Source organism: Cydia pomonella, chromosome 2 (genome assembly GCF_033807575.1).
Source record: "Cydia pomonella isolate Wapato2018A chromosome 2, ilCydPomo1, whole genome shotgun sequence".
Taxonomy (NCBI): domain Eukaryota; kingdom Metazoa; phylum Arthropoda; class Insecta; order Lepidoptera; family Tortricidae; genus Cydia; species Cydia pomonella.
In genome coordinates this window covers 25,857,745-25,883,560 of record NC_084704.1, presented here as the reverse complement: position 1 = coordinate 25,883,560, position 25,816 = coordinate 25,857,745, and the positions used below count along the sequence as shown (strand labels likewise).

The 25,816-nt window shown below is 37.1% G+C and overlaps 1 protein-coding gene across 1 annotated transcript; it reads left to right on the top strand.

Moving 5' to 3' along the window:
- The first annotated feature begins 3,051 nt into the window (after nt 1-3,051).
- LOC133534751 (uncharacterized) lies at nt 3,052-25,169 on the top strand. Its single transcript, XM_061874014.1, has 7 exons — nt 3,052-3,247; nt 3,752-3,892; nt 6,057-6,188; nt 6,475-6,623; nt 10,223-10,371; nt 11,224-11,407; nt 24,985-25,169. Exons 1-7 carry the CDS (start codon nt 3,170-3,172, stop codon nt 25,148-25,150), a joined length of 999 nt encoding a protein of 332 aa, XP_061729998.1. The 5' UTR covers nt 3,052-3,169; the 3' UTR covers nt 25,151-25,169.
- Nucleotides 25,170-25,816: the final 647 nt, after the last annotated feature.

Sequence of the window (25,816 nt, the reverse complement as noted above, 5' to 3'; positions counted from 1 at the left end):
ACTTAAGGTGTTACCATGCCGGACATGTGTTTGAAAATTAATAAATAGCAGCCGTTAGCCGCCACCGTCGAATTCAAAAATGGTCACGATTTTTCATTTGTAGTCTGCCTCTTCGCACTCGTGGTATGTTCATATGCGTGATGGCTTAGGTTTTGCACACTTTGACTATGTTTAATTCTTTAAGCGTCATCTACTCATCGTAGATCTGTGATTGCAACTAGTTTTCATATTTGCCGCCTTTTTCTAATGACGGAAATGTGTGTCCAACCTATATAGAATCGTTTACGTATATGTAAGTAAAGACTGCTTGTCAGTTTTTGCACAGTAGTCTAAGATACAGATTTTGCTCCTAAGCGCCAATTTTTCTTGAAGTCGTCGATGTCCTTCGCTTCCTTGCCCGTATTTTTTAGCTGCCGCTTCACGAGAGCCCAATATATCTCAATTGGCCGAAGCTCAGGACAGTTTGGTGGGTTCATCAATTTTGGCACTATCATGACACCATTGCGTTCATACCACTCTATTGCTGTTTTGGCATAATGACAAGAGGCAAGGTCCAGCCAAAATGCTACAGGCTCTGTGTGACTCCGTATAAAACGCAAAAGTCGTTATTGAAGGCACCGTTTCACAATTATATCTTGGCTAACAGTTCCGGTTGTGATGAAACTTTGACTTTTTCGACCACATGTACACAACGCTTGCCAAACTAAGAACTTTTTAGGGAATTTACACTTCTATTTTTTTTTTTAATTTGTCTGAAATACTTGTTTTGTCCGATGTTGTATAAAACTCCTGGCCAGGTAACCGTTTGTAATCAGCTACGACGTAAGTTTCGTCGTCCATTACTATGCAACTATATTTTGTCAAAATTTGTTCATACTGTTTGCGAGCTCTAGTTTTAGCAGATCCATTTTGTTTTTCTCGACGATTTGGTGCTGTTTGTACCTTAAAAGTCTTTAAGTTAGCCCTAGTTTTTACTTTTTGGACGTAGGATGCTGACATCTTTACTTTTTTAGCGACAGCACGAACCGACATTTTCGGATTTTTCTTAAATGCCTCTATAACCATCTTATCCTTACTTGTACTAACAGGACACCCATTTTTCCCGCTGCCTGGGGGCCTACCGCGAAAACCGAAATTCGCAAATTGCGGGGATCTTTCTCTTTTACTCTCACTAAGACGTAATTAGAGTGACAGAGAAAAATGCCCGCAATTGACAAATTACGATTTTCCCGGTAGCCGCCCTGGTTTCCGTGCAGTCGTCAAACGTTCCTCAAATCGTTTCAATACGTTTGCGAGCTTGCGACATGACAAATGCGGATTCAGTAAATGTTCGGAAACAATTTTATTACGCAAAGCTTCTTCTTTTGAGGACATCTTGATAATTATGGAATAATAATCAACAATACTAATGGGAATATGTAGAACGGTTGCTATAGCAACAAAAAACAGAGTGACATACATAATATCTAGCCAAAACAAAAAGTTTGGTATGAAAAGAAATGGTCAGATTTTATCGTGTACAGTCTTTAGTTAGTACAACCGTTTCAGTAATGCTATCATTCCACCAATTTAATCATGCCAAAATATAGACATATCTAATTAGATAAACTTACTTAAGTACTTAATAAGGATTGTGTAAAACTGATTCACATCGTGCCGACATCATGGTCACCCTAATGAGTTTGACAATTATCGTCTTGTATTTTTATCGTAAAATTGAATGATTGTGGTTCACCTGTGAAAATATATACCACAATCAGCAAAACTTTCACTTCTACAACCTGTCACACAACATTTTTTACATTTTTTTTAAATATTTCGCAATTAAATGCTGAGCCCCACTATTGATGTATTTTGGAAATATCTCGAAAATATGTGATCAAGTTGGGGATACCAATTAATATTCAAAGTTTCTACAATGTCTACAATATCAAATTTTTTTTGTTGTGCACATGCTTGGTTTTATCAGGTAATAATATTGACATCATAATTATTTACAAATTACTTAAAAGATTTGAGAACCGCACTCTGTATGTAGCACTAAAATAGTATAAGACATTCAGTAGTATATTGATATAAATACTACCACAATGGTATGTTTTTAACATTGGCAACATGTGCGAGTGAGACACCGCGCCCCACCTTTGCTTACTCAAGTGGACCGTTTTCTCTAGTCAAGAGCACCTTTCTGTCTCAGTAATAAGGTTCTTTTTACGATAACAAAAAAAGTTAAAGTGTGCTCCACTTTATATCTCCATGTACTTATTATAATATATAAATCAATAGACAAGAAGCCGTCCCGCGAACACCAAAATAGGGTTGTTTCCAATTTTTTGAGACGCTTGTATTACGTTCTATATTAACTAAAAGTTGCCCTAAAATTCAACTTTTATACTAAAAACGGCTTTAAATATGTTAAATTAACCAAATATATTATGACAGATGCTTTCGTGCCCAAAACGCTCTTTGAAAATTGTGACGTCACAGTTTACGGTTTGACACATAACTACATATACACGTAGAAGATACGAACTGTCCACTGACATCTGTCATTTGTTGTTTATCGCCTAACTGTCAACAGTGTCAATCCGAGAGTTGTGACGTCATCAGAATCTTCAAAGACGTTTCGAGTTTGGTCACGTGACGTGTGCTAAAAGATATTTTAAATTCAATATTTACAAAAATATGGTCATTACAGGTCCCCTAAAAGTAGTTTAACATGTTCTTATAATCCAAAAGATTTTATTGGGATACAATTCTGCCCTAAGATTTGTATATGGAAACAACCCTATTCTAAATACATACGCATTGCAAGCAAACAGATAAAATCCATATTTTCAAATATACCAAAAATATGTATATTTTAGAAGTTATTGATATGGCTCGGATTAGAGTCTGTGTGGAAAGAGAAGAATCGTGGAAAGTATGGGATGGGGCTCAATACATTCCACGACTCTTCTCTTTTTGAACAGACTCTAAAAGAAAAATGCCCGCGATTTGCGAACTCCGTTGTTCGCGGTAGGACCTTCGTTTAGAACATACAATTTTACTGGTTACTGGTAACTCAGAGCCAAATGTCATTTTCATTTATATACGTTATGTCATGTTAGCTTAATAAATGTAAATATAAATCAATCAATAAATACCTGATAAAAAATATACATTAATTATGGTGAATACACAGTTCGCGTTATCATGGGAAGCACACAAAAAGAACGTATGCAATGGTTTAAGTTCATTGCAACAGGTATAGTGTACAATTGAATACTAGGTAACAGCTTTTATACATGTTGTTACTTTGTTATTACTCACAATTAATAAATATGCCGCGATAATCATGGCATGTTTTTTTTTGCGAGGAATGTAAATTAAACAACAATGGTCCCCAGTAACCAAATATTCTCTCCAGAGTACAAACAGAACTTTTGTTTTGTTGAGGAGAGTAGTACAGGTCGAAAGTAAATATTTCCTCTGTGGCTTGTCAAAATTGGGCTATTTAAATAGTGATCCTTAAGGTTTAAATTATTGAATTTTTGGAATTTTTCAACAACAACTGCTCGATTTGGGCCTTGCCACAGAATAAAGGATAAAAGATATTATGAAATGTTAGCCAGTTTTGGCAATATTATTCAAATAAAAGTGACATTGCTTTGTGAAATATTGAGATAGCACAAGAAATAAAACATTGTTTTATCAACCACAACCTAGATGTAACGAAGGTTGTAAATGCAAATTAATTTATGATTTACAGAATGGTGAATTTGTAGACATGACTTTAGCTGCAGATGGTCACATGGTGAAAGTGCACCAAATTGTAATGGCACTGGCTAGCCCCTACATCAAGGATCTTATATCATCAGCACAGTGCCCTCATCCTGTCATATTCTTGAATGTATGTTTTTGGATCACATTTGTTGTACAGTTAGCAGCATACTATTTTTAGGTGTTTGTACTATCTCCAAATTTACCCAGCACACAATTTCCCACTATTAAAAATGAGTTGTATTTGGTCAATAAAAGTTTTTGCTTAAATATGTCAAACCTCAGCAATGTGGCAATAGCCCAGTATTAAAATATGTATGTCCTGTATAGTTTAGTTGCTTGTGGCACAATCTGTGGTAATTTTTGAGTACTAGTCAGAATTCTATCATTACCAATGAGCGGAATTCTTCATAGCAAAAATCAAACTGTCAGAAGGATTGACCAACTGTTTTATCGACTTATCGATGTTACGGAATAATATCGCATTAGGTATCCATAATCAACTTAAAAGATTATTCTGTAACATTTGACCTCTTTGATAAGCAACTTGCATCTCCGTATTAAAGTAAATCATGTCAGCGTCACATATGTCATTTATGTCACTTGAGTTTTCATGAGTGATTTCCGTGCCGTGTTACTAAAATGGTTAATCCTAAAAGAAAACAATAAAAAAATGGATACAGAAAGATTCTTATTTCAGTCTCAAAGAAGATTCTTCCACAATATATTGCTCTAAATTTACAAACTTTGAACTGTATAATACAGGACACTGTGTGACATAGGCTCATCAGCTAAATAGCTGCTCGCCTATAATTATATAATAATAATAATAATAATAAATGTTACGTTCATTTACATCATAAAAGTATTTTCTGTTTTATTCTTTACTATTATACCAAAATACAGTGGCGGTCAGCTAATTAGGGACACCGTTAATTTGTTTGTATGTATATCCAAAAGCCCGATTTCATTACTTTAACTTTGTTTCGTTAAGTGACAAATATTTATAGATAAGTCGATAAAACAGTTAGGTCAATCCCTCTGACAGTTTGATTTTTGCTATGAAGAATTCCGCTCATTGATCATTACTCTAGTTTATTGGTTCAAATGCAGTAAGGCAATAAAGAGGTGAAGTAGAGGGTGGAACCTGTCATTGGTTTTCGACTTGATTATAATGGTCTAAAACTCCATAATACAAAAGCTTATTCTATATGTAATCAGTGTGTAGGCCGAAAGAAAATTGTATATGTATATTAATTTTTTTTATTTATTTATAGAAATTTATCAGAAATATTTTTTTAAATATATTTTTCCTTAATCTACGATACCCGATTCTGTGTGCCTTTGGGCAAAGGCTTCCCCAATCTTCTCAACTCTTCTTTATTTTACACTAATCTGATCCATGTTTTCATGTCTTCCAGCCATGTCTTCGATTTTATCGGATCATCTTTTAAGATCTTATTATTAATTACTTAAATAAAAAAAGCGGTGAAAGCGGTGGTGGCCGAGTGGATATGACATTCGACTTTCAATCCGGAATTCCGGTCGTGGGTTCAAATCCTGGCTTGTACCAATGAGTTTTTCGGAACTTATGTACGAAATGTCATTTGATATTTACCACCAGCTTTTCGGTGAAGGAAAACATTGTGAGGAAACCTGCATACATCTGCGAAGAAATTCAAAGGTGTATGTGAAGTCCCCAATCCGCATTGGGCTAGCGTGGGGACTATAGCCGGAGCCCTCTCGCGCATGAGAAGAGGCTTGTGCCCAGCTGTGGGACGTATATAGGCTGAATTATTATTATTATTATTTTATTAATTAAATTATTATTCAACCTACAAAGTGAACTGCAAGTACAAACTTTAATATGAGCATAGCGCAGAACCAGTTGTACAGGAATAATTGGAAAAGCCTATGTGTAGCAGTTGATGTCTTTTGGCTGATATAATTACAATTTGTGACGTAAGACATGGTACAAATTTGCTAATCCATAACTAATGTTGAAGCAAGAGAGCCGGATCAGTGAAAAATTGGATTACTGGAAGTTAGAGCAAATCTGCACATAACTATTTCGATATGTTGTATACACTACAATAATAATTAGTTTATAGAAAATTCAACCATTGTACAGTTTAAGCCATTTATAACTTTAGGGAAGTGTGATAATATAATCATAAATAGAAAACTTGGACATAGAATGATCACTTGCATCTCAATTTTAGTGCCAGATTACTGGGTATATCTTACCATTGAAATGCCTAAATCTCTAGTAACTTTCTTACCTTATGTTACAGAGAATATCTTATTCAACATTATGCTCAATACTTGAGTACATATACACGGGGGAAGTGCTGGTGAACAGTGAAGACTTGAACCAACTCATAGAAGCTGGCAATGAATTACATATAAAGGGATTGGAAGACATGGTAAATCTATAAACTTTAATTTTTTCCTACATATAGCATACCTCGAGGTTTTGGGTTGCAAGAATGGTAAAATAGTTACAAAACTATGTCTTATAAATAGGTAAAAAGCTCAAAATGTGCTTAGAATTGTTAAAATAGTTTCTGGTTTTACCGTTTTTACTTATTTTTTGGCAAGTGTAAATTAAAATGGGAACATTTTACCCAAAACCAAAGGCTGTGAATATCAGTTAGTGATTTGTCTTTGTGTTAATATTTGTCTACTTTATTTTCTGACAAATATTTTCAGAAAATGAGCCAGTCTGCCCCTAGTAATCGGACCTCAGTTCACTATGAATCTACTGCACAATCACAAAATGATGATGAAGATGTTTGTTTCTTTGAGATCAGTGATATGCCAGAAAAAGAATCTAAGTACCAGATATATCCTAAAAATATGTAAGTACTAGAACGTAATTATAATCCAATGATTTGTATGATGACCACAAGTTATGCTGGTTATTTTTAGATATTTATATACTTACATCCTTACATCTTCAAGAGCAATTCCTAGCTGAGCAACTTTTCAAATCTCGAATTTTTGAAGCTATGTTTCTGTCGCGCTGCGGTGGGCGGGAGCCGGAGCTATCTAAGTGTGAGTGCGCGCACACAGACGCGAGACTCGTGCGCTCGCTCATTGCGCGCCGTTCCGTCGACATCGCCCGCGAGCCAGACGGAATTTATTCTGCGCTGCCCGACGCAAGTTGTTTTTGTTGTTACCACGTAATATTGTTTTTCATTTTTATATTATACTGTATCTATTACACCCTAATACCAAACACCCTATCACCTGTACTAAATGTATTTTACACCTATGATGACGAAATAATAAATGATTGATTGATTGATATTAATTACCATATAGGTAAAAACTGCAAAAAAGAATGATGTCTCAGCTTCGGTTGTCGTCGTACAGTCAAGTGCAAAAATATGTATCGAAAGAATCGTCTCATAAATATGGTACTACGCTTTTATTACACTGGAATAAGATGCTATGGGACATATTTTTGATTAAGATGTGTACACCCATATTTTTACACTTGACTGTACCTATCCGTATCAGTAAGTTGGGAGTGATCATGGTGTGTTGTGAAATTTTGTAAGTAGGTATAAATATACCTATGGTTAAACTACAATCTATTTAACTTGTAGTACGATGGGGCTAAACTTGGGCCGCCTTATTGAAGAACGTATCGCAATGACAATCTGGGTAAAGTATGTTGGGATAATGCCGGACAATTTTGGGACCAATTGAGAGAACTCGTGAAAAAATGTTTTTTCGAGATCTCAACACGTGACAGATTCTTGAAGTACGTAGCGAATCGTTAAATAATAACCGTAGATTCGGCCTGAATTTTGGTAATCTTCAATATAGAACGGTTTTAGTTTTGTACCTGTGTAAAGATGAGACATACTTTTTTTTAGGGTAACGAGTGTTTTGCCATCAAGGGAGACCATTGGATGGTGAAAAAAAGTTGCTTCTAATGGAAAGAGAATAAGGTATCACAAAGAAATAGGTCCGGTGTCTACCCTTTTGTATCCGATCTTAACCCGGATACAAAAATTGGTAAAATTGTGGCTCTCAAACTTTGATACCTATGTCATAAGGCAATTTGATAAGTAAACAATGTGCTAAGAAACCTCTTATTGTAAGGTTTACCCGAAGTAATAAAAAAAAACACCTAAAATAATAGCTACCTTGCGTAGTTTTGACAATTTAAGATTTCGTGAACTGTACAGGTTTAGGGAAAGTGTAAATGTATTGTTTATTGAATGGAATGTACTGGAAGATATTAAGTACTTAAGTAGGAGGGACAAAAATCAAAATAAAAAATAATCGTGCCCAGTTATTTTTAATGAAGGTCGCCAAAAAAATAAGAATCAAACTTAGAAATCAAAAAGACTAAGTAGTTCTTTAAAAAGGTCAAGGTCACTGAGAGCCCATCTTGAAGTATGGAAAATAATTAAAATTGCGATTTTGTTGGTTTAATTTTGCAATTATGTATATATATATAGTTGATATACAAACTTTTTTTTGATAAAATGTAAGGATCGTATGTAAAGAGTAAAGTAAATATATAGGAAAAGAAAACCCTCTTGAAGCATTTTAAGGAAACTAATTTCGAAGCCCTATCTCTATTTTGTATCCGAAACTAGCAATGTATGTATGCGTGCACATCTACATATGCATCCGTATGTGTATGTACTTTATTGCGAAAAATTGCTCATTTGCTATCTATTTTACTCGATTTTGTTATAAATTTCAACATGTATCATCATCCCTATACAATATAAATACTCTTTATTGCACACCTCAATAAAAGAAAACAATACAAAAGAAAACATACACATAAGCACAGGTAAACAACATGCGGTCTTATCGCTAACAGGCAACCTTTGGGTTGCGGAAATTAAAAAAATTACATTGTCAGTAACCGTCGCGCTGGTAGTGGTACTGGATAAAAATAATGGTACGAAAGTGTGATCAAGAAAACAATAAATGTGATAATTAAGTAGGTCAGTATGTAAATTGAAGAAAATTTAAAGTTTGAAAATCACTGCTGTTTTTTAAATAGGTAAAGATCGGATTGTTTCTTTCCGATCTTTACCTGGAAGGGTCAAGATCGGATATCAGTCTACAGCAGTGCTAGGTCTGTTAACACAATTACAAAAACAAACACAGTTTCATCACAATACGCAAAATAAATTACAGGGCGAAGATCGGATAGAAGGAAGAATTCGCGAAATTTACCTTGCTCTCTGTGATTGCGCACAACACAAGCCCGACTCCCTGACGCGACGCGGTGACACTGGCAGTCGAGGCGCAATGAAATGGCGTCTTACACAATGTTGCCAACATTAAAAAATAAAGCCAAATTAGGGGGAAATGAATGTCCTACGTTCTTCACCCGCATCCGGTATTTACCCAACATACCTTAATCGTTGAACCGCCGCATTTCAAAATGGCCCTTATTTTGATATCGGCTAGCCGTAATGTAATACGGCGGATTATACAATACGACTGCGATACTTATATATAGATCCCCTCGTCAATGTAATTTCATTAAATTTATTATCTAGTGGCAAACATCAAAGTAGTTATGTTTTACTTGTGACGCACAAGTGTGAGCAATGTAAAATACTATATTTCTAAAAAAAATTGCCTACTAAGTAATAAAAGATGTGATTATTAAATTATAATACGAAAGGTGGTCAAATCGCAAAATGCTGTCGTTTAATTTAAAATAATGAAATAATTAGACCAGTTCCGAAAGTACCGAGAAATCCCGGTTCTTTAAAACAGTACCGGTTTTGCAATCCCTAATAAGGATGTTATGCCCATCACTATTCCTTCTGTGTACGTATATTTAGAAACTGTCTCCGCCTCCAATTCTTGCGATAAGGACAACTGCAGCTCGGACCGAAATTCACTCGCAAAAAACTCAAAAATCGAGGTTTCGCTCTCGACTGTTTCCTCCTCCAAAACGCAACTAATCATTATGAAATTTAGGAAATTGCAAGAGGAAGAAATAATCTATGCCGCTATGTTTTGATTTTTTGGATATTTTTTGTCATATTTGTATACTGTGCCTTTTTTTACAGCCAATTCAATTGCGCCGTTTTTGCGATTTTCGAGGCGCTGTATCTTTCTTAAAAATAAAATAATCCAAAAAAGCAAAACATAGCGGCACAGATATTGATGATATTGATCTTATTTGAAAAAATCACTGCTCTAGGTTAAAAATCCAGGGAGGAATCAGTCGAGAGCGTTTGTATGGAAAAATCGCAACTAGGAATTCCTCTTAATAAAATCGTATTTTGTTCCTGGTTCCTGGCAATGTGGATTGGTATAAAAGTGGTCCCCAATTTGTTAGAAATCATTATATACTAAACATTTAATTGGATCCTTATAATATGCCAACAAACTGTGTTAGGTATTGGATTAAATAAGGTGTGTGAAAGTTAAGATGTAAGTAGAAATTTCATGTTCTTTTCAGTAATTATGACGACAAAGAATGTATTTTGGGCACAATAGATAATGTGAAGTCAGTAGATGAGTCCTTCATGGAGTTGCAAGAAGATATGGAAGGCAATGTCGTGGGAATGGCAGATACGGATCACAAAATCGACCCAGTTGGTAGTAAAAGTATGTTTTTTTATTTATTTGAACGGCGCGCTTATTCAGTACAACGCGCCATATCAGAATGCACGAAGGTTGATATTACACTAACCATGCGCGTCGGTTGTAGTCTTCGGCGGTCAAAGGGTTAATCAATAAACCTTGTTGACTGCCTTGACTGGTAACGAATGCCTCTACTCCGCTAATAGTAAATTCTTGAATTGTGCAATAATTATTCAATAAATGACTTGATTGTGCACCACACTTGACTGAAATTTATTTTCATCTCTCTTATTCGGAAAGTTCGGAAAGGTAAATTCGTACTTCGAGCAATGGCTAACAGCCAAATATGTATGCCATGTTATTCGTTACTCAGTTAAAAACTCTCGTATTAGCTTCCGCATTTTCAGACCAAGTATTATCGGAATTAAATGTCAATTGCATTGCATTAGTAAAAAAAATATAGTACATTTATTTAATATTTAAATGTATGAAATAAACATAAATATTTGTTATAAATCAATGTAAATGACGATGAAAGTTTAAATTATTATCTTTACATGATATTCATTCATTCAATTTCTCTTTTTTAAGGCGCGTATACCTACATTAAGGCCGTTTCCGACATATCTCAATTTAAGATGGGATTGTCTATGGTTTTTGATTTTTTTTCCGATCAAACGTAAATGGCCTACATTTCTTGTGTTTGACTTTCCTCATGGTAGTCGAAATGAAAAGTAGAGTGTTTAACTCGCGTAAAAGTCACCAGCTCACCCTCGAACTATTGGCACTCTCTCTCACTTCGTTCGAGCGCCAAAATATTTCGGGTGATAATGCTTCGCTTTCCACCCTTGGTTAACAATCTACTAATTATTTCAGACACTGGCGTTATCCAGTATACAGTGTCAAACCAGGGCAGCTTACAGATGATTCTGAACAGATACGTGTACTACCTGAAGCATACCAACCGTAACAACAGTAGGCAGTGGCGGTGTGTTGACTACGTCACGTCGATGAAGTGTCCTGCGCACGTGGTCACTAAAGACGACGTTGTCGTTCAAAGGTAAAAATATAGTCAGTCATCAATCCTATTGCTATCAAGAATCCAAAGTTTTTTTAGAAACCAACTTAGGTTAAGGCACAAAAACAGCCACAAATCAAAGAAACCTATGACGTTTTTTTGTAAAAAACAATTTCTTGCCATTTATGCAAATGCAGCTGTGATAACGTACATTAATTTGAAATAAATTGTGCCTGGGTGTGTGTATGAAAGTAGCTTTCATAAAGTGTTTGCAACACCTACCCTTTTTGATTAATTGTTTTGTTTTCTCTACCCAAAGGTTGTCTGGAACTACTGGAAGAGATCGTTCTTTAGCGATAAGACCGCCTGTTGCGTGCCTCTATCATTAATCAATTGTTTTTCTTTAAGCTGTATCTTTAACTGAGGGTGAGGTGTGCTGAGGTATCTATCTATTTAAAAAAAATACAGCTATTCTGTCGATATATATATATGCCGGTGAATGCGCCTGAGAACTTGCCGGTATTTACAGAATGCATGGGTAAAATAAGCGCGATAACGCGCACCCAAATGAGCTTTTTGTAATGAGATGCTACAATTTTGTGAATCACAAATGTGGAGTTGTATAGATCTAGAAAGATTGGGCGTAGGCGCTGAAACATATACATTCACCAGTTAAGCCCACTGGTGTAACAGGTGGTTAGAGCTCTGCATCGTCACAGAGGCAGACGGGATACAGTGCGCTGCAATGTTCAGGTAAATAAAATATGACGTGTATTCGTCTGACCACCTACCGCTGCAGTGGACCAAGATGTGGGACTCAGCCGGGTGGAACGTGCTTCGAATCTTCAGACGCTTCGTGAGGTGTACGATAAAGTTTCTGATTCGATGGCTTTGGCCTTTCATCGTAATGCGGCCAAGTTCAACATTCTGCAATGATTCATTTTATGATCAGTTTTTATCGTTTTTTTAACAGTAGGGTCTGCCATCCAAATTATGCTGCAATGAGCACCACAATCATTCCGTATAAGAAGAACGACAAGAGGTAGAACGCCAATTTGATCCAGCCTTCTCTTTGACAAACTGTCAGAACATCTGCATTCATTATGCTTGTGGGGTCATACAGGCCAGGCCCTGACATCACTGGCCGCGTGCAGTATTGGGTTGAGGCTGTTACATTGATCTATTGGATTATTGTAACCAGTTAATTATTTATTGTTTGTTTTGTGCCATTTGTTTGTTTTTTACTTTTGCCATTTATCCCTTGTTAAATATCTGTGATCCGCATTTTAAATCTAAAAATTTAAACAGCCTTATCCGTCGGGTTTTATAGATCTTCGGTTTTAAATTTAGATCTCTTTCAACCTGTCGATGATAAAGCACGAAGTTGGCTCTCGACCTTGAAATCAAAATCGGCAACATCGAAGGTTTTAACGAATGCAGATTTTAATTCAGCATAAGTAAGACCCGGATATCTGATTGCCCTAAAATATTTCAAAGCGAAATTCTCCATCTAATAGCCTACAGCGAGAAACAAGTTGCAACTTGCAAAGCGCACGCACGCGCGCATTCGAATTTACTTCAGTTTAGGTAAAACTTCTAACCGAATATTCGGCTATTCGGCCGAGGGCTCCGCCGGATATTCGTTATTCGGCCAAGCCACTATTCGTTGCATCTCTAGTCAGAATATTGAAAGTACTATAACTATACTTAAAAAAGAAATAAAATCAATCTGGTCAAACACCCAGGGAACAAAATGGACTTCTCAATCCAAGAATCACAATCGATCTGCATTTTCTTTCCAAAACAAAATTCTCCATCTTGACAGTCTCGAATCCTCCAAAATTTAAATTCAAAATTAGCGCAAATACTCTTTTTATTCAATTGCTGCCAGCCATAAAAAAATATATTCAAAAAGTTAAAGGTTAAATATCCCGGTAAGGCAAAAGACGGATTTTGATATAAGCGCCATCTAACGGTACTCGCGTGAATCAATAACAGCGAAAAACTACCAAACAACTAAGCGAACTGTTCAAGCACAAACTAGATGTAGCGACACGCTAAACCGCTTATGATTGAATGTGACCTAGATAAGTTACAAATAAAATGTAGGCCTAGTTTACCAAATCAAGTCGTTGGGGTGAAAGGCAGGTCTCGCAAGTGGAGCAGTACCACACAATTTGTAACAGCAAGTTAAAATTGCTTGACTTTCCAGCCGAGCTAACGTCGTGTGCGGATAATCTCTGTAATGATCCGGAACATAGAGTAGTGTTAGATAAAATGTATGACTCAATAATTAATTAATTACCACACTAACGGAGGCGGCAAGAAAGTCAAGCAAGGTAACAAGGGAGAGCAGGGGTAAGAGGGTAGTTGGATAGAACAAATATGTGGCTGAAGCGAATAAGGATGCTAGGCAAAACTTCTTGTTATGGATATCTGCGAATAATCCTAAACAGGGCCCGGTTTACCTTGAGATGTGCGAATCCAGAAAGCTTTTTAAGTCTAAGCTTAAGTGGTGCCAGGACCAGGGACTGAAAAACCGCAAAAGACCGGTAACCTAAAATAAAGGTATCAATTGAATAGGTATCCAAAGCTAAGGGTACCCGAATAAAATCGCAAAAGACCGATACCTAAGATAAGGGTATCAATTGAATAGGTATCCAAAGCTAACGGTACCCGAATTAAATCGCACAAGACCGATATCTAAACTAAGGGTATCAATTGAAAAGCTATACAACTGTAACGGTACCCGAATAAAATCGCAAACGACCGATACCTACACAAAGGGTATCCATTGAATAGGTATCCAAAGCTAACGGTACCCGAATAAAATCGCACAAGACCGATACCTAAACTAAGGGTATCAATTGAAAAACTATATAACTATAACGGTACCCGAATAAATAAAATGTAATAGGTACATTTTTCAAACGGTACCGCTACAGTTGAAAGGGTACCGTACGGTACCGTTTCAAGTAGACTTCTACTTTGGAATCGAAGATGGCGGCTGTGCACTCGTCATAAAAGTCGTCATGGATATCGTTTTATAGGTTTTAGGGAGTGCAGATTTCGAAAATGATGACCATTTTGGAATCCAAGATGGCGGCCGTGCACTCTGTCATAAAAGTCGTCATGGATATCGTTTTCTAAGTTTTAGGGAGTGCAGATTTCAAAAATGATGACCATTTTGGAATCCAAGATGGCGGCCGTGCACTCTGTCATAAAAGTCGTCATGGATATCGTTTTATAGGTTTTAGGGAGTGCAGATTTCGATATTGATGACCATTTTGGAATCCAAGATGGCGGCCGTGCACTCTGTCATAAAAGTCGTCATGGATATCGTTTTATAGGTTTTAGGGAGTGCAGATTTCGAAAATGATGACCATTTTGGAATCCAAGATGGCGGCCGTGCACTCTGTCATAAAAGTCGTCATGGATATCGTTTTATAGGTTTTAGGGAGTGCAGATTTCGAAAATGATGACCATTTTGGAATCCAAGATGGCGGCCGTGCACTCTGTCATAAAAGTCGTCATGGATATCGTTTTATAGGTTTTAGGGAGTGCAGATTTCGAAAATGATGACCATTTTGGAATCCAAGATGGCGGCCGTGCACTCTGTCATAAAAGTCGTCATGGATATCGTTTTATAGGTTTTAGGGAGTGCAGATTTCGAAAATGATGACCATTTTGGAATCCAAGATGGCGGCCGTGCACTCTGTCATAAAAGTCGTCATGGATATCGTTTTATAGGTTTTAGGGAGTGCAGATTTCGAAAATGATGACCATTTTGGAATTCAAGATGGCGGCCGTGCACTCTGTCATAAAAGTCGTCATGGATATCGTTTTATAGGTTTTAGGGAGTGCAGATTTCGAAAATGATGACCATTTTGGAATCCAAGATGGCGGCCGTGCACTCTGTCATAAAAGTCGTCATGGATACCGTTTTATAGGTTTTAGGGAGTGCAGATTTCGAAAATGATGACCATTTTGGAATCCAAGATGGCGGCCGTGCACTCTGTCATAAAAGTCGTCATGGATATCGTTTTATAGGTTTTAGGGAGTGCAGATTTCGAAAATGATGACCATTTTGGAATCCAAGATGGCGGCCGTGCACTCTGTCATAAAAGTCGTCATGTATACCGTTTTATAGGTTTTAGGGAGTGCAGATTTCGAAAATGATGACCATTTTGGAATCCAAGATGGCGGCCGTGCACTCTGTCATAAAAGTCGTCATGGATATCGTTTTATAGGTTTTAGGGAGTACAGATTTCGAAAATGATGACCATTTTGGAATCCAAGATGGCGGCCGTGCAATCTGTCATAAAAGTCGTCATGGATATCGTTTTATAGGTTTTAGGGAGTGCAGATTTCGAAAATGATGACCATTTTGGAATCCAAGATGGCGGCCGTGCACTCTGTCATAAAAGTCGTCATGGATATCGTTTTATAGGTTTTAGGGAGTGCAGATTTCGAAAATGATGACCATTTTGGAATCCAAGATGGCGGCCGTGCACTCTGTCATAAAAGTCGTCATGGATATCGTTTTATAGGTTTTAGGGAGTGCAGATTTCGAAAATGATGACCATTTTGGAATCCAAGATGGCGGCCGTGCACTCTGTCATAAAAGTCGTCATGGATATCGTTTTATAGGTTTTAGGGAGTGCAGATTTCGAAAATGATGACCATTTTGGAATCCAAGATGGCGGCCGTGCACTCTGTCATAAAAGTCGTCATGTATACCGTTTTATAGGTTTTAGGGAGTGCAGATTTCGAAAATGATGACCATTTTGGAATCCAAGATGGCGGCCGTGCACTCTGTCATAAAAGTCGTCATGGATATCGTTTTATAGGTTTTAGGGAGTACAGATTTCGAAAATGATGACCATTTTGGAATCCAAGATGGCGGCCGTGCACTCTGTCATAAAAGTCGTCATGGATATCGTTTTATAGGTTTTAGGGAGTGCAGATTTCGAAAATGATGACCATTTTGGAATCCAAGATGGCGGCCGTGCACTCTGTCATAAAAGTCGTCATGGATATCGTTTTATAGGTTTTAGGGAGTGCAGATTTCGAAAATGATGACCATTTTGGAATCCAAGATGGCGGCCGTGCACTCTGTCATAAAAGTCGTCATGGATATCGTTTTATAGGTTTTAGGGAGTGCAGATTTCGATAATGATGACCATTTTGGAATCCAAGATGGCGGCCGTGCACTCTGTCATAAAAGTCGTCATGGATATCGTTTTATAGGTTTTAGGGAGTGCAGATTTCGAAAATGATGACCATTTTGGAATCCAAGATGGCGGCCGTGCACTCTGTCATAAAAGTCGTCATGGATATCGTTTTATAGGTTTTAGGGAGTGCAGATTTCGAAAATGATGACCATTTTGGAATCCAAGATGGCGGCCGTGCACTCTGTCATAAAAGTCGTCATGTATACCGTTTTATAGGTTTTAGGGAGTGCAGATTTCGAAAATGATGACCATTTTGGAATCCAAGATGGCGGCCGTGCACTCTGTCATAAAAGTCGTCATGGATATCGTTTTATAGGTTTTAGGGAGTACAGATTTCGAAAATGATGACCATTTTGGAATCCAAGATGGCGGCCGTGCACTCTGTCATAAAAGTCGTCATGGATATCGTTTTATAGGTTTTAGGGAGTGCAGATTTCGAAAATGATGACCATTTTGGAATCCAAGATGGCGGCCGTGCACTCTGTCATAAAAGTCGTCATGGATATCGTTTTATAGGTTTTAGGGAGTGCAGATTTCGAAAATGATGACCATTTTGGAATCCAAGATGGCGGCCGTGCACTCTGTCATAAAAGTCGTCATGGATACCGTTTTATAGGTTTTAGGGAGTGCAGATTTCGAAAATGATGACCATTTTGGAATCCAAGATGGCGGCCGTGCACTCTGTCATAAAAGTCGTCATGTATACCGTTTTATAGGTTTTAGGGAGTGCAGATTTCGAAAATGATGACCATTTTGGAATCCAAGATGGCGGCCGTGCACTCTGTCATAAAAGTCGTCATGGATATCGTTTTATAGGTTTTAGGGAGTGCAGATTTCGATATTGATGACCATTTAGGAATCCAAGATGGCGGCCGTGCATTCTGTCATAAAAGTCGTCATGGATATCGTTTTATAGGTTTTAGGGAGTGCAGATTTCGATATTGATGACCATTTTGGAATCCAAGATGGCGGCCGTGCATTCTGTCATAAAAGTCGTCATGGATATCGTTTTATAGGTTTTAGGGAGTGCAGATTTCGAAAATGATGACCATTTTGGAATCCAAGATGGCGGCCGTGCACTCTGTCATAAAAGTCGTCATGGATATCGTTTTATAGGTTTTAGGGGGTGCAGTTTTCGATATTGATGACCATTTTGGAATCCAAGATGGCGGCCGCACGGTGGGCTGAAAATCGGCCTTCATAGAAATAGAAACCGAAGTATTAATTTTGAACTCTTTTTATTGGAATAGCTTTTGTTGGGTTTTATTATGTCCAAAAATTAATCTTAGCTAATTTGGTTGGAAAAATAATTAGTTATATTTTTTTTTTCAAAATCTTTGTATGGCGCGTATCAGAAAAATCGAGTTTTCTCCGAAAATAAAATTTAACCGTAATATCCTGACAGATGATTTTAAACCCAATTATTCTTGATTTTTCCACAATTAGAATTTTCCTACGGGTGCTCTTTTTTTAAATCGATGTATTTTTTTAGTAATTTTTTATTGTAATACGGTTATACTTGTTACTTTTACTACAAAAAATTAATTTGGGTTTGATCGAACCAATAATCTACGAGTAGTGAATTTTTGTTTTAATCAAATGTATGGAGCGTACGAGTAAAATAGTTTTTTTTTTCAAAAATTAAAGGTATACTACGGTGATACTTGCAGATGATTTAAGTACCAATTATTAAGGATAATTATTTTGACATAACGCGAACTTTTCTACCGTATGCACTTATTTAATAAAAAATAAAAAACTTATTTTTTCATGCTGAAATAACTTTTGCTCATTGTTTTAATTAAGTAGATAAATAATAAACATACAAGAGTTACAAGTAGAAAATTGAAAATAAAACCATTACATCCATAATTCACTACGCGTAAGTTATTGGTTCGATCAAACTCAAATTCATTTTTTGTAGTCAAAATAACGAGTATAACCGTATTAAAATAAAATATATCGATATAAAAAAAGTGCACCCCGTAGGAAAATTTTAATTATGTGGAAAATCAAGAATAATTGGTTTTTAAAATCATCTGTCAGGATATTACGGTTAAATTTTATTTTCGGACAAAACTCGATTTTTCTGATACGCGCCATACAAAGATTTAAAAAAAAAATGTAACTAATTATTTTTCCAACCAAATTAGCTAAGATTTGAGCTATATGTTTGAGCCTTTTGGGGTGGAAACCCTTGGGCCGTGGGGACCTGGCGCTCACAACATTTTTAAAGAGCTTTCGAAGCGCCTCGTGTAGGCAACGGGTGACAAGAGGGCTGGCTCTTACCTCGCACAACGCATTGGCATTGCTATCCAGCGCGGCAATGCCGCCAGCCTTCTAGGCACCTTGCCACAAGGCACCCAGCTGGAGCCAATTTTTTACTTATAACTTTAGTTGTAGTTTTAGTTTTGAATCTTTTTCCTTTTTAGCTTTATGTAGTTTTGTTTAAGGTATATTTTAATGTAGTTTTTATTTTTTATTTTTCAATAATATATTCTTAGCCGCTACTTACGATAGATTAATTTTGGGACATAATAAAACCCAACAGCTATTCCAATAAAAAAAAGTTCAAATTTAAGACTTCGGTTTCTATTTCTATGAAGGCCGATTTTCAGCCCACCGTGCGCCGTTACCTAACTAGTGACGGACGGACGGTCATTTTTTGGTAGGTACATGGAGATTGTATTCCTTACGTCCGACTTACATATTTAAATTGTATCAATTTTATAGTGACATCTGGTGGCGTAGTTTACATAATCGGAAGTCGACTTTAAGCTAAAGTTAGAGATGTCTCGATTCAATTAATATAAATCGCCTCCATCTTAACTAATGATAACTACATTTCTAAGTGTCGCCCCATGAGTAAGACTGACACCGACAAGGCCAGAGTCGAAACGCGAGTGCAAGACATTCACCATGGAATTCGTGGATTTAGATAAAGTGAAAAGTAAAAGTAAGTGTTATATTCATAATATAGGTCCTCTGGGATCCTCAGATATCGATTTTCATCTCAATCTGAGCTTAAATGCCGAAATCAAAAATGGCGTGCGTTTTCTAAAAATTTGACCTCGGAATCATAATAAAGATTCTCTGGGATACTCAGATATCGATTTTCATCTCAATCTGAGCATAAATGCCGAAACAAAAAATGGCGTGCGTTTTCTAAAAATTTGACCTCAGATTCACAATAAAGGTCCTCTGGGATCCTCAGATATCGATTTTCATCTCAATCTGAGCTTAAATGCCGAAAACAAAAATGGCGTGCGTTTTCTAAAAATTTGACCTCAGAATCATAATAAAGATCCTCTGGGATCCTCAGATATCGATTTTCATCTTAATCGGACCTTAAATGCCGAAATTTAAAATGGCGTGCGTTTTCTAAAAAATTGACCTCAGAATCATAATAAAGATCCTCTGGGATCCTCAGATATCGATTTACATCTGAATCTGAGCTTAAATGCCGAAATAAAAAATGGCGTGCGTTTTCTACAAATTTGACCTCAGATTCACAATAAAGGTCCACTCGGATCCTCAGATATCGATTTTCATCTGAATCTGAGCATAAATGCCGAAATAAAAAATGGCGTGCGTTTTCTAAAAATTTGACCTCAGAATCATAATAAAGATTCTCTGGGATACTCAGATATCGATTTTCATCTTAATCTGAGCATAAATGCCGAAACAAAAAATGGCGTGCGTTTTCTAAAAATTTGACCTCAGATTCACAATAAAGGTCCTCTGGGATCCTCAGATATCGATTTTCATCTCAATCTGAGCTTAAATGCCGAAAACAAAAATGGCGTGCGTTTTCTAAAAATTTGACCTCAGAATCATAATAAAGATCCTCGGGGATCCTCAGATATCGATTTTCATCTTAATCGGACCTTAAATGCCGAAATTTAAAATGGCGTGCGTTTTCTAAAAATTTGACCTCAGAATCATAATAAAGATCCTCTGGGATCCTCAGATATCGATTTACATCTGAATCTGAGCTTAAATGCCGAAATTTAAAATGGCGTGCGATTTCTACAAATTTGACCTCAGATTCACAATAAAGGTCCACTCGGATCCTCAGATATCGATTTTCATCTGAATCTGAGCATAAATGCCGAAATAAAAAATGGCGTGCGTTTTCTAAAAATTTGACCTCAGAATCATAATAAAGATTCTCTGGGATACTGAGATATCGATTTTCATCTTAATCTGAGCATAAATGCAGAAACAAAAAATGGCGTGCGTTTTCTAAAAATTTGACCTCAGATTCACAATAAAGGTCCTCTGGGATCCTCAGATATCGATTTTCATCTTAATCTGAGCTTAAATGCCGAAATTTAAAATGGCGTGCGTTTTCTAAAAATTTTACCTCGGAATCATAATAAGGGTCCTCTGGGATCCTCAGATATCGATTTTCATCGCAATCTGAGCTTAAATGCCGAAATCAAAAATGGCGTGCGTTTTCTAAAAATTTGACCTCAGAATCATAATAAAGATCCTCTGGGATCCTCAGATATCGATTTTCATCTTAATCGGACCTTAAATGCCGAAATTTAAAATGGCGTGCGTTTTCTAAAAATTAGACCTCAGAATCATAATAAAGATCCTCTGGGATCCTCAGATATCGATTTACATCTGAATCTGAGCTTAAATGCCGAAATCAAAAATGGCGTGCGTTTTCTAAAAATTTGACCTCAGATTCACAATAAAGGTCCTCTGGGATCCTCAGATATCGATTTTCATCTTAATCTGAGCTTAAATGCCGAAATTTAAAATGGCGTGCGTTTTCTAAAAAAATTACCTCGGAATCATAATAAAGGTCCTCTGGGATCCTCAGATATCGATTTTCATCTCAATCTGAGCTTAAATGCCGAAATCAAAAATGGCGTGCGTTTTCTAAAAATTTGACCTCAGATTCACAATAAAGGTCCTCTGGGATCCTCAGATATCGATTTTCATCTTAATCGGACCTTAAATGCCGAAATTTAAAATGGCGTGCGTTTTCTAAAAATTTGACCTCAGAATCATAATAAAGATCCTCTGGGATCCTCAGATATCGATTTACATCTGAATCTGAGCTTAAATGCCGAAATCAAAAATGGCGTGCGTTTTCTAAAAATTTGACCTCAGAATCATAATAAAAATCCTCTAGGATCCTCAGATATCGATTTTCATCTGAATCTGAGCATAAATGCCGAAATAAAAAATGGCGTGCGTTTTCTAAAAATTTTACCTCAGAATCATAATAAAGATTCTCTGGGATACTCAGATATCGATTTTCAGCTTAATCTGAGCATAAATGCCGAAACAAAAAATGGCGTGCGTTTTCTAAAAATTTGACCTCAGATTCACAATAAAGGTCCTCTGGGATCCTCAGATATCGATTTTCATCTTAATCTGAGCTTAAATGCCGAAATTTAAAATGGCGTACGTTTTCTAAAAAATTTACCTCGGAATCATAATAAAGGTCCTCTGGGATCCTCAGATATCGATTTTCATCTCAATCTGAGCTTAAATGCCGAAATCAAAAATGGCGTGCGTTTTCTAAAAATTTGACCTCAGATTCACAATAAAGGTCCTCTGGGATCCTCAGATATCGATTTTCATCTTAATCGGACCTTAAATGCCGAAATTTAAAATGGCGTGCGTTTTCTAAAAATTTGACCTCAGAATCATAATAAAGATCCTCTGGGATCCTCAGATATCGATTTACATCTGAATCTGAGCTTAAATGCCGAAATCAAAAATGGCGTGCGTTTTCTAAAAATTTGACCTCAGAATCATAATAAAAATCCTCTAGGATCCTCAGATATCGATTTTCATCTGAATCTGAGCATAAATGCCGAAATAAAAAATGGCGTGCGTTTTCTAAAAATTTGACCTCAGAATCATAATAAAGATTCTCTGGGATACTCAGATATCGATTTTCATCTTAATCTGAGCATAAATGCCGAAACAAAAAATGGCGTGCGTTTTCTAAAAATTTGACCTCAGATTCACAATAAAGGTCCACTCGGATCCTCAGATATCGATTTTCATCTGAATCTGAGCATAAATGCCGAAATAAAAAATGGCGTGCGTTTTCTAAAAATTTGACCTCAGAATCATAATAAAGATTCTCTGGGATACTCAGATATCGATTTTCATCTTAATCTGAGCATAAATGCCGAAACAAAAAATGGCGTGCGTTTTCTAAAAATTTGACCTCAGATTCACAATAAAGGTCCTCTGGGATCCTCAGATATCGATTTTCATCTTAATCGGACCTTAAATTCTGAAATTTAAAATGGCGTGCGTTTTCTAAAAATTTGACCTCAGAATCATAATAAAGGTCCTCTGGGATCCTCAGATATCGATTTACATCTGAATCTGAGCTTAAATGCCGAAATCAAAAATGGCGTGCGTTTTCTAAAAATTTGACCTGAAAATCATAATAAAGATCCTCTGGGATCGTCAGATATCGATTTTCATCTTAATCTGAGCTTAAATGCCCAAATCCAAGATGGCGGGCGATCATTCAAATTGAGTGACCGGTTTGTATTCGGGTATCCGATCGCGTGGCAAGATACTTTTACTTAAGGGTACCGTTTGGACGGAAGCTTGTTTGGATACCCAAAGTATTGATATCGCTTCCGGAATGCTATTTTAACGGTCGGGTACCCTTTCAAAATTGTTTTAAAGTCTAAGGGTACCGTGTGGATGGAAGCTTGTTTGGATACCTAAAGTATTGATACCGCTTCCGTAATGCTATTTCAACGGTCGGGTACCGTTTCAAAATTGTTTTAAAGGTACTTTTATTTAAGGGTACCGTTTGGACGGAAGCTTATTTGGATACCCAAAGCGTTGATATCGGTACCGAAATGCTAGTTTAACGGTCGGGTACCCTTTAAAAAGACCGGTCAAAACCGTTTTTAAGGGTACCTTTTCAGTCCCTGGCCAGGACAGGCAATAACAAATAAAATGTGATATACTTGCCTCAAACCGGACTGCGAAAGACTTCAAAGCTTTCTGGAAAAACACGAGTAAGTTTAGAGTGAAATCGTGCGCCCCTGTGAGCGTGGCGGGAGAATGCGATAGAAAAACAATTGCAGATAATTTTAGCAAGGCGTTTAGAGTAAGTCCGCTTCTCGAACCAACATGCAGTGCGGGAACATGCAGAGGGGTAAATCACCGGGGTATGACGGTCTCGGCGTTGAGCACCTCAGGCATGTTCTATACAATATGCCTTGGACACGCATATCTCCCGTCACAACTCACGCGTACAGTGGTCATGCCATTAGCCAAAAACAAAACCGGGGACCTATCGGACATGGATAATTATAGGCCGATCTCACTAGCGTCGGTGCTAGCGAAAGTACTCGAATGCTTAATGCACAACTTTGCAAACATGTTAAAATGCACGACGCAGTTTGGATTTAGACCAGGTCTGTCGACTGAAAGTGCAATCTTGTGCCTTAAGCAAGCTGTCAAGTATTACAAGGACAGAAACACGCCTATATATGCGTGTTTTCTGGACTTGTCCAAAGCATTCGACCTGGTTGTTTACGATAAGCTTTGGAGTAAATTGGAAGAAACCAGCCTACCCAGAGAGTACATAGCGATGCTAAAATACTGGTACAACAACCAGGTCAACATGGTGAGATGGACAGGGGTTGACTCTGAAGAGTATAAACTTCAGTGCGGTGTGAGGCTGTCATCCCCTATCCTGTTCAACCTGTATGTGGACGAGTTGATTGGCAGTCTCAGCAGGCAGCATGTCGGATGTCACATAAGCGATACGTGTCATATGTGTTTCAATAACATAAGCTACGCGGACGACATGGGCCTTCTGGGGTGAGGGCTACGCGCAACAGCATGGTCTCATATACAATGCGACCAAAAGTGAGGTACTCATTTTTAAGGCACGTAAATACAATGTCAACAACATGAATAGGATCATGCTAAATACTGGGTCGGTGTGGTGATTGGGAGGGATAAATAGGGCAAAGCCTCATGGTTAGGTTAGGTTAGTTTGTAGTTGATTAACATAGATAATACGAGTAAGATAGATATTAAGATTTTTTACTAAAAGCGCTATGGATTTTTAATGGTCCGAATTAAACAATATTTATTTTTCTGTCACGATCATGATGAGCCAGTTTGAATCTTTCTCATATAAATAAATTCCATGAATATTAAGTTTAGTTGCTTTAACAGCCGACAAACCACAATACTTTTCGTTAGTTTTTCTTGTTCCACCACATTTAAATTATGCCTAGTTACAACTGCAATAAGGCGGTCTTCACATTGGATGCGGAATGGGACATCGCTATATACGCGCATAGCGCTGTCACGCTCATACACCGGAGTGACGTCGTGCCATATTAAAACTTTAGTTTTCTCTTACAGGATTTCTGCACACATTCATCCTTTCCACGACAAGAAAATCCTTAAGAAAGTTCACGCTGGTTCAATATTTTCCGCGATACATGAAGCAGAAAAGCAAGGGAATGCACTACTAGGTAATAAACGGGCGAAACTAGCGCTTACTGCAGAAGATGAGGGTAGTAAATAAATAAATTATTCAAAAATAAGTAATTGTTTTATTATTTTTCAAGCCAAAGCAAAGACATGTCAGCAAGGTTGCCAGTGCTCCCAAGGATGTACAGTCAACCAATTAGAATCCTAGGCCACTATAGAACCTTGTCGCTTTAACTACTAGATACTTGACACGCATCACTCAATAAGCACTGTCGTAAGTCATTATGGCATGGTTCTATAGTGGCCGCGCTTACCGCGAAACCCGAAATTCGCAAATTGCGGGGATCTTTCTCTTTTACTCTTACTAAGACGTAATTAGAGTGACAGAGAAAAATGCCCGCAATTGACGAACTTCGATTTTCCCGGCACCTGCCCGGCCCTGTATTTTGTCCCTAAGGTGACAAGATTTCCCGTATTTTATGGGATGTCCCGTATTTCAGGCACGAATTTTTCGTCGTTTCGTAATTTGGTGAAACCAATACGGGACAGTACATTGTCCCTTAATTTTATGATTAAACGGCATTTAATTATAAAAATACTATTCTAACAATATTTCTTTTCTCGCATTCTCGCACAGTGTTTCATTAATTGTACAGATTATTTTATTCATTATGCCAACGTTTAAAGTAATTAAAAAAAAATTGATTTTTAATAAAAAAAAAAACGGTCTGTTCCGTATTTTAACTGCGAATCTCGTATT

Excerpts from the sequence above, each read along its gene's own strand:
- LOC133534751 (XM_061874014.1), top strand. The coding sequence starts at position 3,170 with ATGGTGAATACACAGTTCGCGTTATCATGGGAAGCACACAAAAAGAAC. Across the intron at positions 3,248-3,751 it reads GTTTAAGTTCATTGCAACAG|AATGGTGAATTTGTAGACAT; the intron begins GTATAGTGTACA and ends TATGATTTACAG. Across the intron at positions 3,893-6,056 it reads ATCCTGTCATATTCTTGAAT|AGAATATCTTATTCAACATT; the intron begins GTATGTTTTTGG and ends CTTATGTTACAG.